At 51.3% G+C, this 22,589-nt stretch overlaps 1 protein-coding gene across 1 annotated transcript in view; it reads right to left on the reverse strand.

Annotated features, from left to right (window-relative positions):
* Cdh23 (cadherin related 23) overlaps positions 1 to 22,589 on the reverse strand; it is a 373,665-nt gene that overhangs the window by 129,675 nt on the left and 221,401 nt on the right. The window contains exons 12-17 of the mRNA XM_051152488.1: positions 10,900 to 10,964; positions 9,750 to 9,987; positions 7,629 to 7,734; positions 6,887 to 7,014; positions 1,808 to 1,880; positions 62 to 178 (exon numbers count right to left, since the gene is read on the reverse strand). Of these exons, the coding sequence (XP_051008445.1) occupies positions 62 to 178; positions 1,808 to 1,880; positions 6,887 to 7,014; positions 7,629 to 7,734; positions 9,750 to 9,987; positions 10,900 to 10,964 (727 nt within the window). The remainder of the gene's footprint in view (positions 1 to 61; positions 179 to 1,807; positions 1,881 to 6,886; positions 7,015 to 7,628; positions 7,735 to 9,749; positions 9,988 to 10,899; positions 10,965 to 22,589) is intronic.

A 22,589-nucleotide genomic window follows, 5' to 3' on the forward strand; every position in this document is an offset into this window, starting at 1 on the left:
GGCCCTGACTGGCCCAGGAAGGGCAGCCTGATAATGCAGAGCAGCAGGTTTTGGGGCTCACCAGAGCGGGCATTGATGCGGAACAGCGAGGACCCCTCCAATGAGTAGATGATGGACTCCTGCCCGTACTCCCGAGAGCGGTCCAGGTCCGTGGCATTTAGGAACAGCACTGTGGCTCCTTTGGGAAGACAGAGAGGTGGGATGCTGCTCTTCTGAGCCTCAGCTCCAGGAGTCAGATCCTGGGACCGGTAGTGACCAAGTCTCAAGGAGCTGGAGAGCCTGACCCATGGGATACGGCAGGGTGCCCAGTGGACTCAGGTCTCCACAGAGGTAAGGCTGAGCCTGGGGTATGGTCCTCTCCTCTTCCTGCCCCCTCTCCAACACCTGGCTCAGCCTCCAACAGCACAAAGTGTCCCCTGACCTTACCTGGCTATCCCGTGGATCAAATCCACCCAGATCCACACCAGATTTTATTTGAGCCCAAAAAACCCCAAAGCACCCAATTAAATTATTTTACATTTACTACATCCATTTTTTTGGGGGGGGTCCCATTTTATCTTATTCATAGCAGAATTTATAAAGGACTTTATTTTCTCGTTAATGTCCAGTAAAGACTTTTTGCCTTTCTCTTCGTCCCCATCTACATGGATTCCTACATGGGTTTTGGGGGTTTGGGTATCCCTGTAGCCCTGGTCAATCCCCACAAGTGGTTTGTCCTGTGGCTGTGCCCACCCAGGCTTTGGGCTGCAGCACCCTTCTGCTCTTGGGGACAATCAGAGGTTGAGTGTCAGCCCCAGGTTAGAGCACGATGGCCCTCGGAAGAGCACCTCAGCCACTTCCTCTGCAGATGACCCAATACGGGTTTACCTGCAGGGCTTCTGGCAAGGCTCCCTGGGAGAGGTGTATAGGTGCCAGGCACAGGCGGCAGCTCAGAGGAATAACAGTCTCCAGGAAGAGCAGAGATCAGGTAGGCCCCTTCCGAGTGGCCAGGGGCCTCAGTGCTCTTTGATCCCAGGAACATGGGGATAGGAAGAGAATTAGGTGTCATTCTGAAAGACCTCATCTTTGCAGAATGCCTGGGAGGGGAGGATTGAGGGCCTTTGGTAGGGATGCTCTTTAGGGGATGCTACATGCAGGAATGTGGGCATGGGCACAGCCTGGCACCCAATTCACTCATCTTCAGACACTGGAGATGTACTGGAGGCTCTGCTCTGACCCTGATACATGGAAAGGTACCCGCTAGCTCCAGCTGTATTGATGTCAGCTGTCTCTAAGTTCAGCTATGCTAGATACTCATGGTCCCTTACTCTACACCACGGCTCAGAAGTCTCTGCAATATGCATAACCTCGGAGGCCAGCTTGAAGGTGAGGGTGAAGTTGGCAGCCTGCCCTGAGCACAGGAACCACCCACACATGGAACTTGTGGTGCTGGCTCACATTCTCAGGCCTATCGAGGAATACCCTTCCAGACCACTCTTCAAAGCTATCCCCCGCCAGAAGTCATGGCTCCTGGCACCTGCCTCACGGTACCGAGTCTCAGAACTCACCACACGCCATGTGCTTCAATCAAGACTGTGTAATTAATCACCTCTGATTATTCTCCCCCCACTGGACTGGCTGCAGGTGAACATGACCCAGTGTCCAACCAGGGAGTGGGTTCTGCACACAGTAGTGACCATAGCCAGATATCCCTAAAGACCCCGCTGATTTGTCATGGATGTCTAGGAAGCTGACAGAACGCTGTATGCCCCAAGGCTGCAGTTACCTGTTTGTGTCTATTCTACGCCCCCCGCCCCGCCCCAGGTACCTGCCATGATGTTCTCCACCACAGAAACGAAGTAGGCAGGCTTGCTGAAGGTGGGCGGGTTGTCATTCTCATCCTGAAAGGGAGGCACAGGTCAGTGTGCTGGGAAGGGACTCGCCAACTAGCCAAGGCGGGATCCAAGGGGGACACTTCGGGAACAGTGGCCCTGAGGGCTTCTGGCCTCTATGAATCATCAGTGGCTAGGGTATTATGAAAGCCAGGAGTGCCTCTGTCAGGCCAAGTTGAGGGATGGTAGGACAGTCATTGGGGAAATGTGCAAGGGTTGGATAGGAATAATATGAGATCTAGAGACAGACACTGAATAAGACAGCAGTCAGCTCGTCTACAGCTCCTAGCCCCATGCCCCCACTTCCCCACTCCACTTTCCAGCTGCACCCCAGCTTACACCAGAAGCCTAGGTCCTTAGTTCTTTTGCTCCCATGCAGTGTCCATTTGACCTTCCCTCCCAGCAAAGTTAAGACACAGTGAAAAGTTCTAGGAGCTCTGGTAAAATGAAGAGAGAGGGCTGGAGAGATGGCTTAGTGGTCAAGAGCACTGGCTGTTCTTCCAGAGGACCCCGGTTCAATTCCCAGCACCCACAACTATCTATAACTTCAGTTCCTGGCAATCTGATGACCTTTTCTGCCCTCTGTAGGTACTAGGCACACATGTGGTGCATAGATATCCATGTAGGCTAGACACCCATTCACATAAGATGTTAAAAATTAATTAAAAAGTGAGGAAGAGGGCTAGAGAGATGGCTCAGTGGTTAAGAGCACTGGCTGTGGGGCTGGGGAGATGGCTCAGAGGTTAAGAGCATTGTCTGCTCTTCCAGAGGTCCTGAGTTCAATTCCCAGCAACTACATGATGGTTCACAACCATCTAGAATGAGATCTGGTGCCCTCTTCTGGCATGCAGGGGAATAGGCAGGTAAAAACACACACATATATATATATATATATATATATATATATATATATATATATATATATATATATATATATAATAAACAAATAAATCTATTAAAAAAAAAAAAAGGCACTGGCTGCTTTTCCGGAGGACCCAGATTCAATTCCCAGCACTTACAACAACTGTCTGTACCTCCAGTTCCAGAGGACCTGGCACCCTCACACAGACATACACGCAGGCAAAGCATCAATGCACATAAAAATGAATAAATTATTTTAAAAAGCGAGTGACAAAGGCACGTCTAAAACCAAAGATAGAGAAGTGTGCAGGAGCCGGCGGTGGTGGTTAGGAGTCTAGGCTCCAGCCCTGGACTGGCTGGAGACGGGGTTAGCCAGACAGCCTGATCACACATAAGCACTAATTTCTCATCCTTTGTGCAACTTATCCCACAGCCTGGTACCTGCCAGTTCTAGAGTGTTTCTTCCTCTGGCCCAGCCTGTAGCACTTAGAGATGGGAGTGGGAAGCCTGGCTGAAAGGCTGAACCAGGTAGGGATGAGCCCTGTGTTTTGGGGAACCAGTGCCAGGTGCAGCCCACAGCTCCCTAAACTCTTCCATCAGAGAAGCAAGCCTTCCCTGCCTCTGGGACTCTCACCATGGCCAACTTCTGCAATCGCTCACCAAGAATTCCTCCCAGTTGCCCTCTTCACGGAAGACTCTCTAGTTCCCTTGGCTCTCTGCTCCCCTCTCCTCAGCCCAATAGAGCAGCGAGGAGGAGCTCAGAGCTGGCTGAGTGCTCTTCCCATCTTCCCATATGACAGTGTTCAGTGGGTCCCCACTACTAAGTCCTGGAATGCAGGGAACTGGGGACTCTTCCAGGGGACAGAGCCTGCACTTGCTGAGCTCTTTTTGCTACAGTTTCTTTGGCATGAGGCAGCAGGAGAGGGATGACAGAACGCTACCTGGTCCTTGGAGCTGAAGACAACCCCAGCCTGCTGCAGGGTGAGTTCCCAGAATCAACTGCTCCAATTCTTCCCAAAGATGTTTCCTACCCTGTCTAGTGTACAGGTTCACTCTCTTCCCAAGGAACTGGGAGCCTCGGGGCTCTCCCGGAGCCTCACCCAGGCTCCTGGTGGCATGGGCTCAAGTGCTTTGGGTATCCACATTGAGACTTCTGCTTGGCTGCACGAAGCAACACGGAGAATGTCAGCCACAGAGCACGAGGCAGAAACTTATTAGCGGTGATATTTCCCCGGATTCTGGCGCTGCACTCGCTATTAGTTCTAATTCAGTGGCTCCCTCTATAAAAGCTTATTGTCCCCTAATGTGAAATCTACAAACCGAGTTTGACTTCTTTATTAAAAACCAACAAGCGGCGGATGAAAAGGAATCACCTGGCCCCTCTCACCTGCTCCTCTTTGCCCAAGCCCGAAGGTGCTCTATCACCTCTCCTCACGCCTGCATGGGAAGACCTCCGCCAATTATTCAATGAAAGCTGTTTCTGTGTTGGTTTTTTTTTTTTTTTTTTTTTCCAGGCAAGAGAAAATCTTTTTAGCCAAGGGAGGAGGCAGCTTAGCAGAGTGACAGCTACTTAAAAATCACCCACGTGCAAAATCAACCCGAAGGCGGTGACCTTTTCAAGTGCGGTCCTTAGACACGAGTGACTATGCTGTCCAAACGCCCTGCTTGCGAGCCGAGCGGGGTGTTCTCTCAGAGCCACAGTGGCACCTGTCTTTGTTGCCCGCTGCTCCTGCTGCCAGATGGCTGGGGTAGGCTCAAGGGAAGTGCAAACCCCTGAGGGCTCTGCTGACAGTGCCAGGGGAGTGTGAAAATGGGGGCTTTTCTGTTCCATGGGGGGCTCACTAGCTTACCTAACTGGAGAGTGGTGAAGTCTGCACTCAACCCCCACGTGGAGTGTCTCCCCTTCTCCTTTTTCTCCACAGACCTCAGCTTCCTCTATCAAGGGCTGTGACACAGGAAGCCGCTGGCTTCATGGTGGAGCCCAGTGAATTTTAGTTTCCCTATGGCTGATAGTGCCTGCCTAGGCCAGTTTGGACCACTTCAACCTGCCTCCCTACCTCCCACCCTCAGTCGTAGTGAGTGTCAAAAGTCACCTTGACACAGCCTAGAGTCATCTGGTGGAGTCTCAGTCAATAAATAGACTGGCCGGCCGTCCAAGGGACTGTCTTGCTGGGTGTTTGCTATGGGGAGGACCCAGCTCACAGCAGCCAGCATCAATCCTAGGCAGGTGACCTGGCCCGTGAAAGAAAGCTGGCTGAGCATGAACCATAAGTGAGCCAGGGGACAAGTTCCCAGTTTAAGTTCCTGCCCTGACTTCCTCTTGGGGGTTAACTGTGACCTGGAAGTATAAGCCAAATAAACCCTCTCCTCCCCAAGGAGGGTTGCTTTTGTTCAGAGTGTTTTATCATAGCACTAGAATGAAACTAGACCACCCTCCCACCCTTACCCTTCCTAGTTCCCTGTCCCCAAACCTAGAGAGTCCTGCTCAGTCAGCCCCTCCCCCAGCCCCTCAAGAGCTCTCATTTGCATAACAGCTGGGGGCGTGTTGTTGTTGGCTGTCCTGTCATCTGTGATAATGGGCAACATGCCAGGGGCTGCCTGGGCGGTCTCAAGCCCTTCTCGTGGTAACGTGGTAACGCAAGAGCAGGCACCGTGATTGTCCCCGCCTGCAGATGAGAAAACTGAGGCTCAGATAGGCAAGAAGCCCAGAACACACAGCTAGTGGGTAATAGAGGCAGTTTCTAAGCCCCACGAGCCCAGGAAGAAGCCCAGGAAGAGCCCAGCTCCTCTTTCACCCCTCATCACTTTGGGGGCACAACACCAGCATCACTTCTCTTTGCACACTGAATGCACAGCAGGGCGTGGCGGGTAGGAGGAAGGCCTGGGTGAGTCAAGGTTCTGAGGAGGGCAGGGGTTGTGATCAGGATGGGGAAACAGAGGCTAGGCTGGGAGGCATGGCTAGCATCAGGCCACGTGATGAGCACTAGGCAAGGTCATTACTACTGGGGCATCTTCTGGCTCTTTGGTGCTACCCTGATGGGTTTAAGGCAGGAGGAGGTGGTGGGTTCAAGATAGGTCAGTGTTTTGGGACTCCCATGGGTCTCCTGTTCCTTGGCCATTCTCTGGAGCAAAGTCCTGACTCTCTGAACATCTCCCGACCTCTTCTATCTCTGCCATCTTTTCCTGCCTGCCATCCTAGTGTCCTACTCCCATTGCCTCCTGGGAGCTTCCTCAGGAACCACCCTAGTAGGAGTCTCTTGTCCTGATGAAGACTTGTCTGCTTGGAAGCTGGTCCCAGCCTCAGGCTAATTAGAGGATTAGTGTGGGGCTGCCCCAGAAGACTGCTTGGAGCTGGCTATGACAGGAAGGCCAGCTGCAAGCCTGCTCTGGGGACTTTCTTGAGCTTGCGTTCCATGCGCCCGAGTATGTCCCAGCTGACAGTGTGATTTAATCCTCCAGAGCCCTGACTGTGCTAACTCCCACTGACATTCATTCACCTTCTGCTGCAAACAGGGAGGGGGCATGCCAGTATGTGCTCAGGTGTGTGTGGAGGTCCCAGGAGAAAAAGACCTGTGGGCTCTGCTGTCAGGCCACGCTCTGTGTCATTCCGATCCGGCCACGCCGTGGCTGGGGGAGCGGCACATGGCAAATGAGCCAGTGTGGAGATGGATTCAAGGGCTGATAATTTCAGACAGGAAAGCACTAAGGTGTGTTTGATATTCATGTCAGACAGGCAGCGGGCTGCGTTCAGGCCCCTTTCTATCTTCAGAGGACCAGAGGGAGAAAGAAAAAAAAAAGGAGAAGTACAAAGAGGGACTCAAAGGAATGTGGCTCCTGAGAAAGGGGTCCTCTGCTAGCTCCCTTTTTCTCGCCTCAGCCCTGCTTTCCAGAGGGTACTCTAAGGCGTCACATGGAACCAAAGCAGGGCCATTCATCTCTCACTGAGCTCCAGGGCTCTAGGTCTCTCTGGCCATGCAGGCAGGTGGCTTGGCAGCTGAAGCAATGGTACAATGTTCTGGGAGCAGGATTTGGGACAGTTTTTGTAGTGGGGACACAGCCCTTTACCACGAGACTGAGGTGAGGCCTCTGGTACTCTCAGAAGCACTCACTGCCCCTCATCCTGGAAGAGTAAGGCTAGTGACCCGGATACTTACAAACACCTCAATGGTGACAGGGACGGTGCTGTAGAGAGGCGGGTTGCCAGCATCCTTGGCCATCACTGTTAGGTATATCAGCCCATTGGGTATCTGTTCGTAATCCAGTGGGCGGCTCACACTGATCACTGGAACAGCAGGAGCAAGGATGTTAGTAAGCAGAGTTCAGCCACCCAGTTGCAACACTTCCCTTGGGCAGAGGCAGTGCGGTAAGCCTCCTGGGCCTTTCACTCGGTTTAGTGACTGCCAGTGCCTGGCTCTGTGCTGACCCCACCAACTGGCCACTATCGTGGTTAACAAGGTGACTTGGCCATCATTCCTTTGAACTCTACAGAACATGGGTGCTGGGGAAGGGTTCTTCCACCATTTCTTTAGATGGAGGCTATACCCTCAAGAAAAGGCTGCAGCCAGAGAAGGCTGGGGGGCAGACACACAGACCTGCCCAATGGACAGTGAGGCTCAGCCAGCCAGCCTCCTCCATGTACTCTAGTCACCTCAGGCTTCTAGTTGTACCTGCATGGCTGGCTATGGGCCTAAGACCTAGAGAAAGGTTCTGGCTGGTGGGAGATAGCTATTGGCCTTGGGGAGATATGACATCTGGCCACAGGGGTCCCTGAAGCTTCCAGAAAAGGGTAGGGAGTATGGGAGATAGAGGGTACCCTAACCCCAAGAAAGGGCAATGACTGTGAGGGTGTCACCAAACCTCTACCCAGCTGGGCCCTCCGCCCCGGCCCACTCGTACCTCCATAGCCTTCATACACGCTGATGTCAAAGTAGGTGCCGAAGGCGGATGCATTGACGATACTGTAAGTAATCTGGTTGTTGGGAGGGGAGTCTTCATCTGTTGCCTGCAAGGAACAGGGCAGACAGGGCCTGGTGAGCCCACCAAATGCCTGGGGACAGGTGAGGGTGGTGATGAGGCAGCTCAGCTCCTCTCAGCTCTTTGTTAGATGATGTAGCTCAGGTCATCTCCTGGCCCAGGACCTCAGGGACCCTCTTGTTCCTCTACAGGAACCCATTTTCTGGTTCTCCTCCAAAAAAAACTCTGTTCCCTCCATGTGTGGGCACAGAGGTGGGCTGGAAAGTGGAGATGCCAGGTTGGAGGCCTGGAAAGCGGGGCTGGGTCCCCCAGATGATACCTGGCACGTCAGTATCCCATATTCTCTGTCCCAGACCTTGACCCCTCAGGATAGAGATGCCTCCCCAGAGATAAGCCTGCTATGGTTGGGTATCAGTTTGTCCCTGAAGGTCTATATGCTGATGGCTTGGTCCCCAGGAGTGTGATAGTAAGAGGAAGTAGAACTTTTAAGGGGTGGGGCCTAGTGGGAGGTGGTTTTGGTCAACTGGAGGTTCTGCCACCAGCATGGGTTAATGTCGATTTGGAGGGGACCCTGGTCAGTTTCCTTAAGATCAAGTTACTATAAAAAAAAGCACGTCCGACCTTGTATCTGCCTTGCTTCCTATCTAGCTGTGTGATGCTGTCTACAACACTGTGAGGGAGCCAAGGGGCCATAATCAGAGGACAAACTGATTAGACACCATGCCCCCCCTCCCACCCCTCTGCTTTGTTTTCATTATAAAGTATGCAGCCATAGCCATTGCACTCTAGTAACAAAACAGACCAAGACAGAGGCCCTTGTGTATCCGGCTAGTGCCCTCATGAGCACTGTGGTTTCTTATTAACTGGTCCTGTCGATTAGTCTGTCAGCCTCACATGTGCAGGGTCCTATGGCTCCTGAGTGCCACAGCATACCTAGCTTGGTGCATAGCAGGTCCCTATTAAACGCATGTAGCACGTAAGCATGGAATTAAGCGGGCATTTGGGAAGGGGCCAGGGATCCTTCCTCCTTTGACTGTGGAGGATGAATCAACCTCTTTCCAGAGTGTCTCTGACCCTAAAGAGCCTCCAGTGCTTCTGAGCATGCTGGGTGTACCTGGGGCAAAGCCAAAGGGAAGGGGAGGGGGCTTTAGGTGAAACCGTGCCAGGCTCGGTGGCACACAGCCCCATCTTTTATGCACCCCATGCCTACCCTTCACTCTTGCCTCCATTGCTGTTTATTTCAGAAGCAAGGCCCAGGGAGAGGCCCTGGGTCCTGTCACTTTGGGCATGAGGATGGAGAAGAGGAGGGGGGACGTGAAGTCTCTGGTTAGAGATCATTGCCGTACACTAGGGACTGGCTTCAGGAAAACATGGAAAGAACAGAGCCTCCAACTCAGGTGAGCCCTACTCTCTACCCACGGGCTGTCTTCCCTGTCCATCTCTCTCCTGCTTTCCCTTTGGTGGTCTCTGTGGCTACTCTATATGTGTGTGTCCATGCTCAAGTGTGTGTGCACACATATGTGCACCTGTGTGAGTGTGCACGGAGGCCAGAGGTTGATATCAGGTGTCTTTCTTGTTCTTTGCTTAATATTTTGAGAGAGGGTCTCTCTCATTAAAGTTGGACCTTGTCAATTGGCTACCAAGGGTCTTCCTGTTTCACCTGTCCAAACCCCCCTGCAACACTGGGAATCGAGGTGTGAGTCAGCTTTTACAGGGTGCTCAGGACTGAATTCACATCCTTGTATTTGAATGGCAAGTCCTTTCCTAACGAGCCCACTTAGCAGCCCCTCTGATGCTCCGATGGTGGCCTTGCAAAGGGACTGCTACCCCACCCTCTCTTTGGCCTTGTAAGGGACATGAGGATGTCTTTATACTAAATGACATGCCATCTGGATTGAGGTAGACACTCTGAATGTGTCCTTTCTGGGTCTCCAGGGGCAGAAGGTGATGCTTAGAGGAGCCCCAGGCATGTAGATGGCGCTTTAGCACCTCCTGAAAGAACTCAGAGAACGAGATAGCAAGCACAGGGCTCCCAGGCCTTACCCTGAGCCGCACCAGCTGCGTGACAGACGGCTCGTTCTCCCTCAGAGCCCCCACATAGGCATCCTTCTGGAAGGTGGGCACATTGTCATTGACATCCAGAACGTTGATCCGGACCCGGCCTGTGGTCTCCTCACCACCTCCATCCCGAGCAATGACAGTCAAGGTGAAACGCTGGATAAGTTCATAGTCCAGCCGGGCTATCAGTATGATGAGCCCTGTGTCCTTGTCCAGCGAGAACCTGTGTCGGGTAGGAAGGAGGGAGAGGACGCCAGGGTCAAAGCTGTGGATGAGCGCCTGCGCAGGTGTATTTGTTTGCACATGGGTATAGAAGTCAGGGCTCAATTAACTTTAGCCAAGGACTACATTGCCACTATGTGCAGGGTAGCACAGGTCACACACACAGCGAGACAAGTAAGTAATCCACCTAGTAACTGCTGCATGCTGGCAGTAAAGGCCACGTACAGAGGCCAGGCCCCATTGTCTACCGGCTGTGTGAATTTTGTAAGGAATTCAGCTTCTCCAAGCTGGAATTTCCTGTCAGATGGAAGTGATGACAGAGTGTTGGGGGACTGAGTTCCCTATCAGTAGCAATGGGTGATCCAGAACCCAAGCTAATACATGGCGAATGTTTGACAAATAGCCTGGTGCACAGTCAGGCCGCAGATGTTCTCTGTGGATGCTGCTGTCAGAAGTAGCAGTGTTAGAACTTCTGAGCTTCATAGGTGCCTGCTTCTCCACTCTCAAATCTATGTCCAGAGAAATCCTGTACCACAGAGCTCAGGGGCTCCTCCCACTTATTCCAGTGAGAGTGGGACAAATAATCTCACACTAGAGCAGTGCTTCTCAACCTGTGGGTCGTGACCCCCTTGGGTGGGTGGGGTCACATACCAGCTATCCTGCATCTCACAGATATTTACATTATGACTCATTATAAGGAGCAAAATTACAGTTATGAAGTAGTAACAAAAATAATCTTATGGTTGGGGGCCACCACAACATGAGGAGCTGTATTAAAGGCTCGCAGCTTTAGGAAAGGTGGGAATCACTGCTCCGTAGTTCCAATCTCTGGAGCTTCCGGGGACACAGAGCAGTTTGGCTGGGCTTTGAGTCACAGGCGACTGCCGCCAAGGGGCATGAGGCAGGAACTCACCTGTCAGGGTCATCACTGAAGAAGTAGTTGACTTCCCCAAAAGTTCCCACGTCATTGTCTGTTGCCTGTAGTGGTAAAAGATGAGATTGTCACTGGCAGGCCAGGAAAGGGCCTTGGGCAACCTGTGTCACTTCTATATGCCTCCTGTGGCCCAAGCAAATTGCCACACTGTCCAGCAAGCGTGGCCAATGGCCACAGACAGCTGTCAGGGTACGCTGGAGAGCACGGTCCTTCTGGAAGGCTTTGGGGGATGGGGCTTATGGCTTCTGCTTCACTCTGGACAGGGCTGTGATTCACAATGCAGGCTAAAGAACGCCCTCAGTTCCTTTCTTTCCTTTCTTCTGCCTTGCATATGTGGCAGTCTGCCCACACAGGGCCCTTTCCTAGACGTGAACTCTGGGTCCTTCCTAGGCTGAAGCTTTGGGTCTGGATAGCTATGGCTTGCCCCCAGGTGCCAGCTGGGAAAGGCCTGGGCCGACCTTGGGGCTCACTTTATTCTCAGGCTCCTCTCGAAGATTGCATGTGAATAGAGACTGCGGCTAAAAATACGTTTTAATGCCTTTCTGCTCAATATTTTCTGAGGTTCTTTTTTAAAGCTCCCAGATTCTATGAAATCTATTAAATTCTACGTTCTTTATAATAAACCTGAATTTTCATGAGAAGCTAATGCGTGTTCGGTATATCTAGTTCCGGAAGGCAGATAGATGAATAATATATTTCTATCCCAAATGAATGAAATGAAAAATATGTTTATACCCAGAGAATTAAGACCTTAGTTAACCAGAAAATGTGGCTATTCATAAAGATGCCATTTCTGAGGGCTCCAGGCTGCCTGCTTTTAGGGCACTGCCTCTCGCACCCGGTTTCCACCCAATGTCCCCACAGCGATGGTCCTAGAGCCTGTGTGCAGACAGACTCTTGTTCTCCACCATGACCCCAGCCAGGCTCAGAGCTGGGTTAAGCTTCTCAGTGTGTGCCGGATGAGTGCATTGACTCCCTGGTGGCCTCCTCTGCCTGAGCCATTCCTCACGACAATCACCCATTACCAGTGACTTATTACCTCCCCCACACAGAGCTGCTATTCTTATAACAAACCCAAATGACATATGGGGAAACTGAGACACCACAAAGGTCCATAGTTCACCCAAGGCTCACAGCTCGAAACAGAACAAAGCTCACTTTGTATCACATGGTCCCTGGCTTCTGCGTGGCCTCCTCTAACCCAAGAGGAGGACTGTTCTAGAAGGAAAGGAGCCTGAATAATCCAGGCGAGAGGCAACACCAGCTCCCCTGGTGATGCCTTTGCTCTTCCCTTCAAAGGATGGAAGAGAACGGAGGATTGGGAAGATTTCATTCCTTCTACCCATGAGTCCCATGGGCAAACCAGCATTCAGGGCATCATTAGGTATCAGCACTGTTTCTGTGTCTGAGGAAAAACTGGTGCCATGTCATAGAGTCCTTTGGTGGAGGTCAGAGTCAGGTAGAGACCCAAGATCCAGGCTAGTGGTCTCTCATGAGACCAAACAGCATGCCCTTCTGTTTGAGAAAAGGGCTGGTGATGCTACAGAGCTGGGCCTCCACCTGCTGAGCTCTGGCTGGCATAGTACCTGACACACAGTAGGGACAGGTGTTTTCCGGTGCCTAGAAATGAATGGGCAACATCTAATAAGAAAAGGAATGTAGGAAGGGAAACAAAGAGAAAGGAGAGGAAGAAGTATGGTTAATTATGTTTGCCAGCATGAGTGGATTTGTAATAAAAAAGACAGGCGGCTGGGCACATGTGAGGGATTTTCTTAGCTGGTTATTTGAAGTAGGAAGACATGCTAGATGTAGGTAGCGCCCCCACATAAAAGGAGGTGGAAGAAGGAAACCTCAATTTTGCCTGTATGGCTTCACTCTTGCTGGCAAGTTCCTCCACTTTAATGTTGCTGCTGCTGCTGCTGCTGCTGGTTTCTCACTGATATAAGAACCCAGCATCTTTGGGCTTCCAAGTAGACTGAATATCAGAAACTCTCCAGGAATCCTCTAGACCTTCAGTGCTAGTTGGGACTGCTGAGGCACCCAGCCTTGTAGACTAAGCAGCCTTGTAGACAATGGCCGTTCACCATGTACAATGGCCATTGTTGGAAAACCTAGACCTTGCCATGTAAGCCGATCTAATAAACTGACCTTCAATACATATTTAGTCTATTGGCTCTGTTCCCCTGACTAATACAGAAGGTTTTGAAAGGCAAGGGAAGGGAGGGGAGCCACCCAGGGAGGAGAAGAGCAAAAGGGACTCAGCAGCCACACATACATCCTTGCCTTGGGAGAAGCATCCATGTAGGTCTGGGGACTTGTCCTTCACTCCTAGGAGCCTCACAGAATTGCATGTGGACTGCTGAGTCAGGAAGAACAGCTGAGCCTCTCTGTGCTAGTCCCTTCACTCTGGAGTTTGGGCCTCGAACAGCTGAGGTCCAGGCGAGTCCACTGGTGAGCCCCCGGGGAACAGCTGAGACCATCTTAATGTACACACTGACCTTTCCCCCACGGCCCATCCTCCTTCCCTGGGTAGGCTGGACTCAGTGTAGCTTTCAAAGAGTCTGATTGGTCCCTAGGGGCCTCTCACTGCCTGCTCAGGCCACCGATGATGACAAGGGGACATTCGTGAGCCCTTTGGTGTCACCATCCAATGACTGTGTGAAATACGGAGGCCCAGCACCAAGGCGTGGGCCCGCTTTCATTTTTTGGCTGCACGAAGCCAAGATGAGGTCGAGAATTCTGTGCCCTGTCAGATGGGGGAGGGCTAGGGTAGCCCCTGCGGCTTGTGCAGCCACCTCCAGTTCAGGCTGGACCACAACTTGCAGGACAGAGTAGGCTGTGCTGCTCTGTGCCAATCTTAGGGCCCTTGTCTGGCCTGTCTCACCTGCTCCTGCCTGCCTTGAACCCAGTCTTGCTTAATGCTTTAACATACAACCCCTTTAGCTTGGGAGCCCCTAATGCAGGATGGAGACAAGTTGACAGATTTACTTGAAGCCTACCTGGGGTCTGGAGAGGTACTTGTGTGTCTGTCTGTAACTACATCTGTGCCCATCTGCATGGTGCAGAATAAGATATGAGTCTGTGTGTGTGTCTGTGAGTATGTGTATATATGTTCATGTGTGTATATATGTGTGTATGTGCACATGTTTGTGATATTGTGTATATGTGTGCATATGTAGGAGTATGGGTATCTGTGTGTGTGCATATGTACATGTATATGCATCTGTGTGTATATGCACACATGTGTTTGTGTATATTTATGTGTGTGTATATATGTACATGTGTGCACATATATGTGCATGTGTATATATTGTGTACATATGTGCACATGTAGGAGTATGTGTGCATGAGCATGCATGTGTGCATATGTATATGTGTATATGTATACATAAGTAAATATATATTTATGTGTATATGTTTGTGACTTATGTGCTCATGCATATCTGTGTCTGTCTGTATAAATGTTTGTATAAATGTTTGTCTGTATGTGTATATGTGTGTATTTGTGGAGTATGTGAACATGCATGTCTGTCTGTCTGGATGTATATATGCATTTGTATGTTTATATGTATGTATGTGTGTGAGTTCTTGGAATATGTGCATATGCACATCTGTGTGTAGAGACCAGAAGTCATTCTCAGGAATTCTTCCTCAGGAACTATCCACCTTGCTTGAGAAAGGGTCTCTCACTGGGACCAGGCGAGGCTGGCTAGCAGCGAGCCCCAGGATGGATCCTTCTGTCACTGCCTCCCAGCACTGAGCCACCACACTCAGTTTTTAAATGGGGGTGCTGGGAATCGAACTCAGATCCCCATGCTTGTGCACAGCACTGGCCGAGTCATCCTCTCAGCCCCATGAGTCTCTGTAATTGTTACCACATCCCTACCATGCACTTATAACCCATCCCCCATTATGGCTTCAATATGAATGTCCCCACATTGAAGGCTTGGTCCCCAGTGGGGATGGTATTTTGGATGGTACTAGAAACCTTGGGTGCTGTAGCCTAGATGGAGGAGGTAGGGCAGTGGGGACGGTTCCTCGGAGTGCATTGCATCTGGCCCTTTCTTGCCATGTTCTTGTGTGCATTCTTCAAGTACTGAAGGATGGCATCCATCACACATTCCTGTCACCACGATGTTCTGCCGAAGGGCAGGAGACCAAATGACTATGGGGTGAACCCACGGAAGTGATGAGTTGAAACAGCTCCTGCCTCCCTTAACTTGTTCTGTCAGGTATTTTGGTCTCTATTGTGGAAAAGCAACGTTTACCAATGAGGAAACACAAGTTCCATAATGCTTAGCTACCTGTCTTCACATCCCCATTTAAACCCATTTGGTGCCTTGAGGGACACAGGACCCCTGAGCGCTACCCTTGGAGCTAGATATCCAGCCCAACTGCCCATCTGCCACCCTGTGCAACTGGGCAGCTGCTGGTCCTGCTCCATCCTGCCCAGCTCCATCTGCTCTGGCACCCAATAAGCCATCTCCTTTGCCAGACTCTCACAACAGCTACCTGAAACCCATTGCCATATCAAGTGACACACAGACCACAACTTACAGAAGGGTGTGGTCAAAGGCCTTCTCAGCTCACAGAAGGGCATGGTTAAAGGCCTTTAGATAGAGCATAAACTTCCCGTCCAGACTCAAGCAGAGTCTAGAAGTGAGTACATGGGTGTCCTGCAGGAGACTCCCGGGGCCTCCAGGTCAGGCAGGTGGCTGCAGGGGTGGTGGGGAGGTGGCACAGTTGGTCACACAGGTGTCTCGGATCATACACTCACCCCCCTCGCAGCTACCCAGGCAACCCTGGGTTCTAGGTAAACCCCTCACCTATTATCCAGCTCCCGCTTCTGGTACTAGTGTAGCGGCCACTACACCATCTTGTTTCTCCTCTATTGCTGGGTTGGCACATATGTACGTAGTACATTTCACTAGTGGGTCAAGATTCTTGATGGGTCCCAGGGGCAAGATACAAAATCTGATGGCCAAAGTGACTATCCTCTAAAGAGACGAGAGAGATGGCTCAGGATTTAGGGGCACTAGCAAGTGCTTCAAGAAGCTTGCTGCCGGGCAACGAGCATGGCTCCCCTGGCAACTCAACGTGCACTGCCTTGTGTAGTGATGGAGCAGAAGTCCAATATGCTAGCCCTTTGGCACAATGTATGGCCTCACTCTGTTGGCAAAGCCTTTGAGTCCCATGCACAACACAAGGCTCTTCCAAAGGACCTGAGTTTGGTTTCCAGCACCCACATCAGGCTTATAACTCCAGTTCCAGGGAGTCTGATGCCAGCTTCTAGCCTCCATAGGCACCTGCACACACAACACAACACACGCACACACACACACTCACACACACACTATATATATATATATATATATACACACACACACATACACACACACACATACAAATAAAATCATTTTTAAAAATTACTGTCCTCTGTTAAAAAACAAACAAACAAAAAAGGACCTTCAATGGCTCCTTGTTACTTGATGAACTAATCTAGAACAGCATCTTGATGCTGAGGCCAGCCACAGCCTTTCATTCCTCTAGCCACATCTTCCCGGATGCATCCCAAACTCTCCTCTTCTCACATTACTCCATCACTTCCTCCCAAACTCTTACCTACCCATTAGGACCCACCCAAGATGCCCCTTCCCTTAGTGAGCTCTCTGAACATTCACTGGCCTTGGTCAGGAGTCTTTTGTCACATCTCTCTCAGAACGCATGGTACAATCTGGGGTCCTGAAAATTACTCACAAGCCCCCACTTCCCTCCCGGTGAAGGAGAAGCTCAGTTCCAATTTGTTGCTACCTGCGGCCATGAGCAGATAGATACTCCTGTGGCCAAAGGAGCCATGCAGATTGATCGGGGCAACCTGGGGTTCATGAAGCACCTCAAATTCTGACTGCTTTTAAAGACCAACTGGTTACAGCCTGGAGGCTGAATGACTCTTTGTGGGGGTGGGGTGGGGTGGGTACTGCAGGCAGGGCCCAGTGGACATGAGGGACAGATGGAGGATGGCTGTTCTACCTGGAGGTTTGCCCACAGTACCTGCCTGCCTTCTCTTACTACTCAGCCAATTCCTCATAGCTTTTCCAATGTGCCAGGAACCAATGTATCAAGTCCTCTTTGAAAGGGGGACAATTGGAATAGGGAGCTAGATGGTTGAGAAGGAACTAGCTAGGCAGCAGAACACAGACAGTGGCTAGAGGCACGAGGAAATACAGTGGAGAATGGGTTCTGGGTGGGAGGGTAGGTTGGTGAGGCTGATTTGAACTGCAGAAGGTTCTGTAGTCAGGTGCCTGGTGTTTGTAGGACAATTACTGGCTGTGCATAGCAGGGGACCCAGGCCTGGGGACTCAGGACATCTTTACTTCCCCTACTGGGCCCTCCACAGACTAGGAAGAATGAAGGTGGGTCAGAATCACCTGTCTCCCTGGCCAGCTCATAGCCTCTTGGTTGGCTTCTGCCCCCATGGTCAGCACCTCGCCCTTTTGGTCAGCGTTTGCCCTGGGTTTAGTGCCTGGCCTGTAGACAGCTCTTGTCCCCATGGTCAGTCAGTTCCTAGTCATGTGGTCGGCACCTGCCACTGTGGTCAGCCTCTGCCTCACATGCCTCCCCGTATGGAGTCATGCTAGGCTGAGCTGCCGGGGCTCCTGGTTTCTGAGGCATCCCCTTAACCTTGCCCTGCACTGCTTTCCTGGCGAAGTGCATTCCGCATCTGCGCCTCATGACTGTGGCCACAGTGCTTATTTTCGTGATGGACAGTGCCAGCACAAGTGTAATTTTATGCTGTGGACGGAAAGGGAAAAAAAAAAAATAAATACACACAGGGAGAAAATTCCAAAGGGTAAGACAAGGTGAGCGGAGAGCCTGGAGAGCCTGGAGAGGGGGAGGGGATGGTCCCCAGACTAGTCAAAATTACGTCTCTGCTTGGTGCATTGATGGGAGGGGCGGTATGTCTTGTTTTTTTTGTTTTTTGTTTTTTGCTTTGAGCATTTCAGTAGAGGCCACAGATTCCACAAAGATTTTCTACGCTTTCATTCCATCTTCTCAATATCTCTGTGGGACCCCCATTCTACAGATAAAGGGGGGGACCTTGGGCTCTGTGAGGTCAGTTAGCTTGTCCAAGGTCACACAGCCACAGTGCTGGAATATGAAGGCGGCAGCCAAAGCCTGAGCGTCTAACCATGTGCCTTCCTGTTCCTCCTGCAAACAGAGGGAGGGAGTCTGGTGTTTCTCATCTAGAGGAGCCAGGTGGCCCCTACAGGCAGGGTTCTCCTATGGTCTCAGTAGCTCTGCTCCTGCACGGGTGTCCCTCCAGCCTTGACTGAGAGGAGACAGCTTGTATAGCATGGGTTTTGCTCTTCTAAGACACAGCACCTCAGCCAGGGCCCTAGGACTCCTCAAGAGGTGCCTTCCAGCTGGGCATGGTGGTGCAAGCCTTTAATCCCAGTACTCGGGAGGCAGAGGCAGGTGGATCGTTGTGAGTTCGAGGCCAGCCTGGTCTACAAAGCGAGTCCAGGAAGACTAAGATAACAAAGAGAAATCCTGTCTCGAAAAACCAAACCAAACCAAACCAAACCAAACCAACCAACCAACCAACCAACCAAACAACAACAAAAAAAAAGAGGTGCCTTCCACTGACTTCCAAAGAAGGCCCCATAGCTCTGCTCAAGCTTGAGTATGATCTATGTGGTGTTTTAGGCCCAATCTGAAGGGAGGGGATATTGTGTAGTCAACCACGACGTCTGTGATGAGGGTTGGGGCATCCTGGTGAGAACAGGTACTCTCTGACCTACCCACCCCTCAGTAAACAGGCCTCCTTGTGCCTATAGGTCTAGGACTCACATTAAGCCCAGTATCCTACAGAGATTCCAAGGGACTCCCTATGCCAACTGGCAGCAGGTCCTCCCATGTGCTCCCCGGTAGTACCCTCTTACCCAGCTAGTCTTCGTGAAGAATCTTTTTCGCCCACTTCCGGTAGTCTGCTTTGCAGCAAGTGTCCTAGCCCAGGATACCTGCTTCGCCAGTACCCTTTCCTCGCACACATCCCCACACAGTTGTCCCTGTACCTCCCTATGGGACCTTAATTGGCCTTGTTAATATTTATCTGCTATTACTGAGCCATAAACTCCACTGACTCCCACCTGATGTCACCAGCCCTAGATGGCCATGCTCTGGGCCTCCTTCTAAACACAGCCCCGCCCCTCCAGGATGTTGCACTCTGATAGCTGACTTTTTAAAAAAATATTTTATTAATTTATTTATATTACATCTCAATTGTTAGCCCATCCCTTGTATCCTCCCATTCCTCCCTCCCTCCTGCTTTCCCCCTACTCCCGTCCCCTATGTCTGCGACTGAGGGGGACCTCCTCCCCCTATATATGCTCACAGGGTATCAAGTCTCTTCTTGGTAACCTGCTATCCTTCCTGAGTGCCACCAGGCCTCCCCATCAAGGGGACATGGTAAAAAATGGGGCACCAGAGTTCGCATGAAATTCAGACCCCACTCTCCACTCAACGGTGGAGAATGTCCTGTCCATCAGCTAGATCTGGGTAGGAGTTCAAAGTTTACTGCCTGTATTGTCCTTGGCTGGTGCCATAGTTTGAGCAGGACTCCTGGACCCAGATCCGTGCATCATGATGTTCTTCTTGTAGGTTTCTAGGACCCTCTGGATCCTTCTATTTCCCCATTCTCCCACGCTGACTCTTTTACTGATGGGACAAGCCTCTCATCTGTACCCAAGCCAACACCTCAGCCCCTTTTTGTTAGCCTAAAAGCCATCCCTCACTATGACTTTTCCCTTTCTGCATCTCCCTAAGTCTTTATACATACACCGTTTCTCTCTCCCTCCCGCTCTGTCTCTCTCTGGGTCTCAAACAGACCCTCTTCCCAGTATCCTGCCTTTCCCTTGTATATAGTTCCAGAAATCTCTCTTTTTTTTTTTTTTCCTGTCTGTCTGCAGCAGACAGAGAGCTCCCAGGTTACTAACATAGCGCCACACAGATTAAACACACTCCTCTTTAGTCTCAAGTGTTTCCCATTGGTCCCTATATCCCCTCCCTGCCTCTTGCAGCCACCTGGACATCTCTCCCAGCATGCCTGTAGGCACATGCACAGTCACTCCTCACCCAACACCTGCACTCTAGTCACGCGCACACATCCAGACTCCCTGACCGTGTGCACAGGGGCCTTCAGCTCTGAAGCCCAGCAGGCCCAGCTGCCAGGCTACCTTGCAGGTGGCACTGGGTCCCAGCGACTTAGCAGGCGTCGAGTGCAGTTCTGCTCCCGTGCACAGATCTGCAGAGAAGGGCACCAGGCACAATTTGTTCAGGAAACAATAGCAATGTTTGACATGTCATAAGGATTGATGGAGCAGAAATTTACATGGCAGAATGCATTTTTAAACAGCTCCACTGAGCCCCGGTGTTGCTCGGTAATACTTTTCGCATTCATCATCACCTAGGCCCTTGGAGCAGCTCCTCAAACCAAGTAAGAATGGTGGGGCTTCTGCTGAGAAATTGGGGGTACGGGGACTAGAAAGGATGGTATAGGTGGGAGGAAGCTCCAGTGGTGAGACCTGAGAGCATAGAGCTTTCTATGTGCCTCCCTCCCTCCTACTAAGGATGCAGATAACCATCCTAGGTGGGAGGTTATAGCCAGGAGACATCCATGCTCCTCCTGACTCTGTGGCAATGCATAGCACATGCAGAGACGACTTCTTCAACGCAAGTGAAGTAGGACTGAGGATGGGGCCACAGTGGCCATGTGGTGAGCAGGGGTCAAGTGTGGCAGGCTGCTGCTGCTGCTCTAAGTGCCTCCCAGAGGTGGCCGTATCTCAAGGGAGAAGAGCTACTGATGGAGGCTCTGGAGAAAGTGTTAGGATTCTGAGGGATCAAAGAGCGAGTGGTTCAGAGAGCAGTGGAACCAGCGGGCAACCACAGGTTACAGGGAGTATGACAGACGGGTGTAGATGAAGGGGAAAGAGACATACATGCTTAAGGAAGCCTCTAGGGCCCAGCCTGGGCTTTCTGAGCCTGTAGGAGGTTTGGAGCAAGGCATGCTACTGAGGAGGCTGCATGTGGAAGCTCAGAGTCCCCCGGTGGAAAGCACGCACTGAGGGGAAAACAGGAAGGGAGTACCTGAGTGATGGGAACTGCAGCTAAAGGGGAAAAGGCCTTCTCTACCTTGTGGCCAAGTGAGGACCTGGGACAAACAACTATTGCACCATCATGCCCACAGTGGACGTTATGATCATGGTACTGAATGTACAAGGCCTTGGCACCCCTCCCATCTAGCCTTCCTAGAGCTCCTCTCAATGGTGCAGGTGGAATCTGTGTTCTAGTATAGTTACTGCCCCCACTGGGCTCTCTGATGTTTGAGGGTGAGGAAAATGCTTGTCCCTGGATAGTTCAGGGCAAGACTGGTCGTTAACAAGGACTTGTGGCTAAACACACCACTTCAGGGTGGTACAATCTGTGCCCAACTATGAATTTGAACATGACCTGGGCTGAGGTCTGTGTGCTGCCCAGGTGCCTGAGCCATCCATCCGCCCACTTCTGTGTTGCCTCCTACCAGGAGTTCATCCTCCATTCAGCCCTCAGGCTCCTCCCACACAGGCTTAGTTCTGGGACATTAAGCTGGGACCAGCACCATTCTCTGTTAGGAGGGCTCTTTCCTTGCCTCTTCATCATCTGCTCCCCTTTGTCAGGTTCATGTTGACTGCCTGGCAGAGCACAGGTTCCTGGGGCGCAAGGAAGCTGGGAGAGGCTAGTGTGGCCCAGGCTGGGGTGGGTTGAACTCTAGGGAGCAAACCTCATGCTGAGGGAAGGTCATGGTCTGACTTGTGGGTACATGTTCTGAGCTTTCCTAGCTCCCTAGAACCTCCTAGAATGCATGGAGCTCCTGGCCCTTGAGGCCTTGAAAAACTCAGTTAAGAAGAAAGTGATTATAGGTGGCAACTTGGGAGGTCCTTCTTAGCAGATAAGCCTGGAGCCTCAGATGCTGAGCAACTGGGTTTCTCAGGAGGAAAGGTTGACAGCGGGAGAGTGACCCAACTGAGGGAGAGGGGACAGGGAGAAGGGTGGAGATATCAGAGGAAGATAGGAAAAGGGATGCAAGGAGGTAACCCCATTGGAGCACCCATCCTGAGCCTGTTTCCTGATCTATGAAATGGGGACAATAGCCGTTGCCATCTTATGAGGCTGCAGTGGGTTGATGAAGGCAGCTCATGGAGGCTGTTTCATGCTGCGTCTGGCACACGGGGACCCCTTTCCAAGTGTAGCTGGCATTTCTTTAAAAAAAAAAAAAAAAAAAGGCAAGCATAATCTCATGTATCCCAGGCTGGCCTCAAACTATGTGGCCAAAGTGACTTTGAACTTCTGATCCTCTTGCCTCTACCTCTGAGCATGGGCATTACAGGCACGCACAGCCACATCTGGTGTATGCACTGCTGGGGACTGGACCGAGGGCTTTGCACATGCCTGGCAAGCGTTCTTCTGGGCTTCATCGCTATGGCTCCCTGTCCCAAGTCTAAGCACATTTGCACTTCTCTTCATATGGGCATCATCTGCCCCGATTCCCAGACTGCACAGCTGGGTCAAGGTGAAGGAGACAGGATGCCTGCCTTGCTGCACTATCAAGATGTCAGTCCCATGCAGGGCGT

The sequence above is a fragment of the Acomys russatus genome, chromosome 11 (genome assembly GCF_903995435.1).
Source record: "Acomys russatus chromosome 11, mAcoRus1.1, whole genome shotgun sequence".
Taxonomy (NCBI): Eukaryota; Metazoa; Chordata; class Mammalia; order Rodentia; family Muridae; genus Acomys; species Acomys russatus.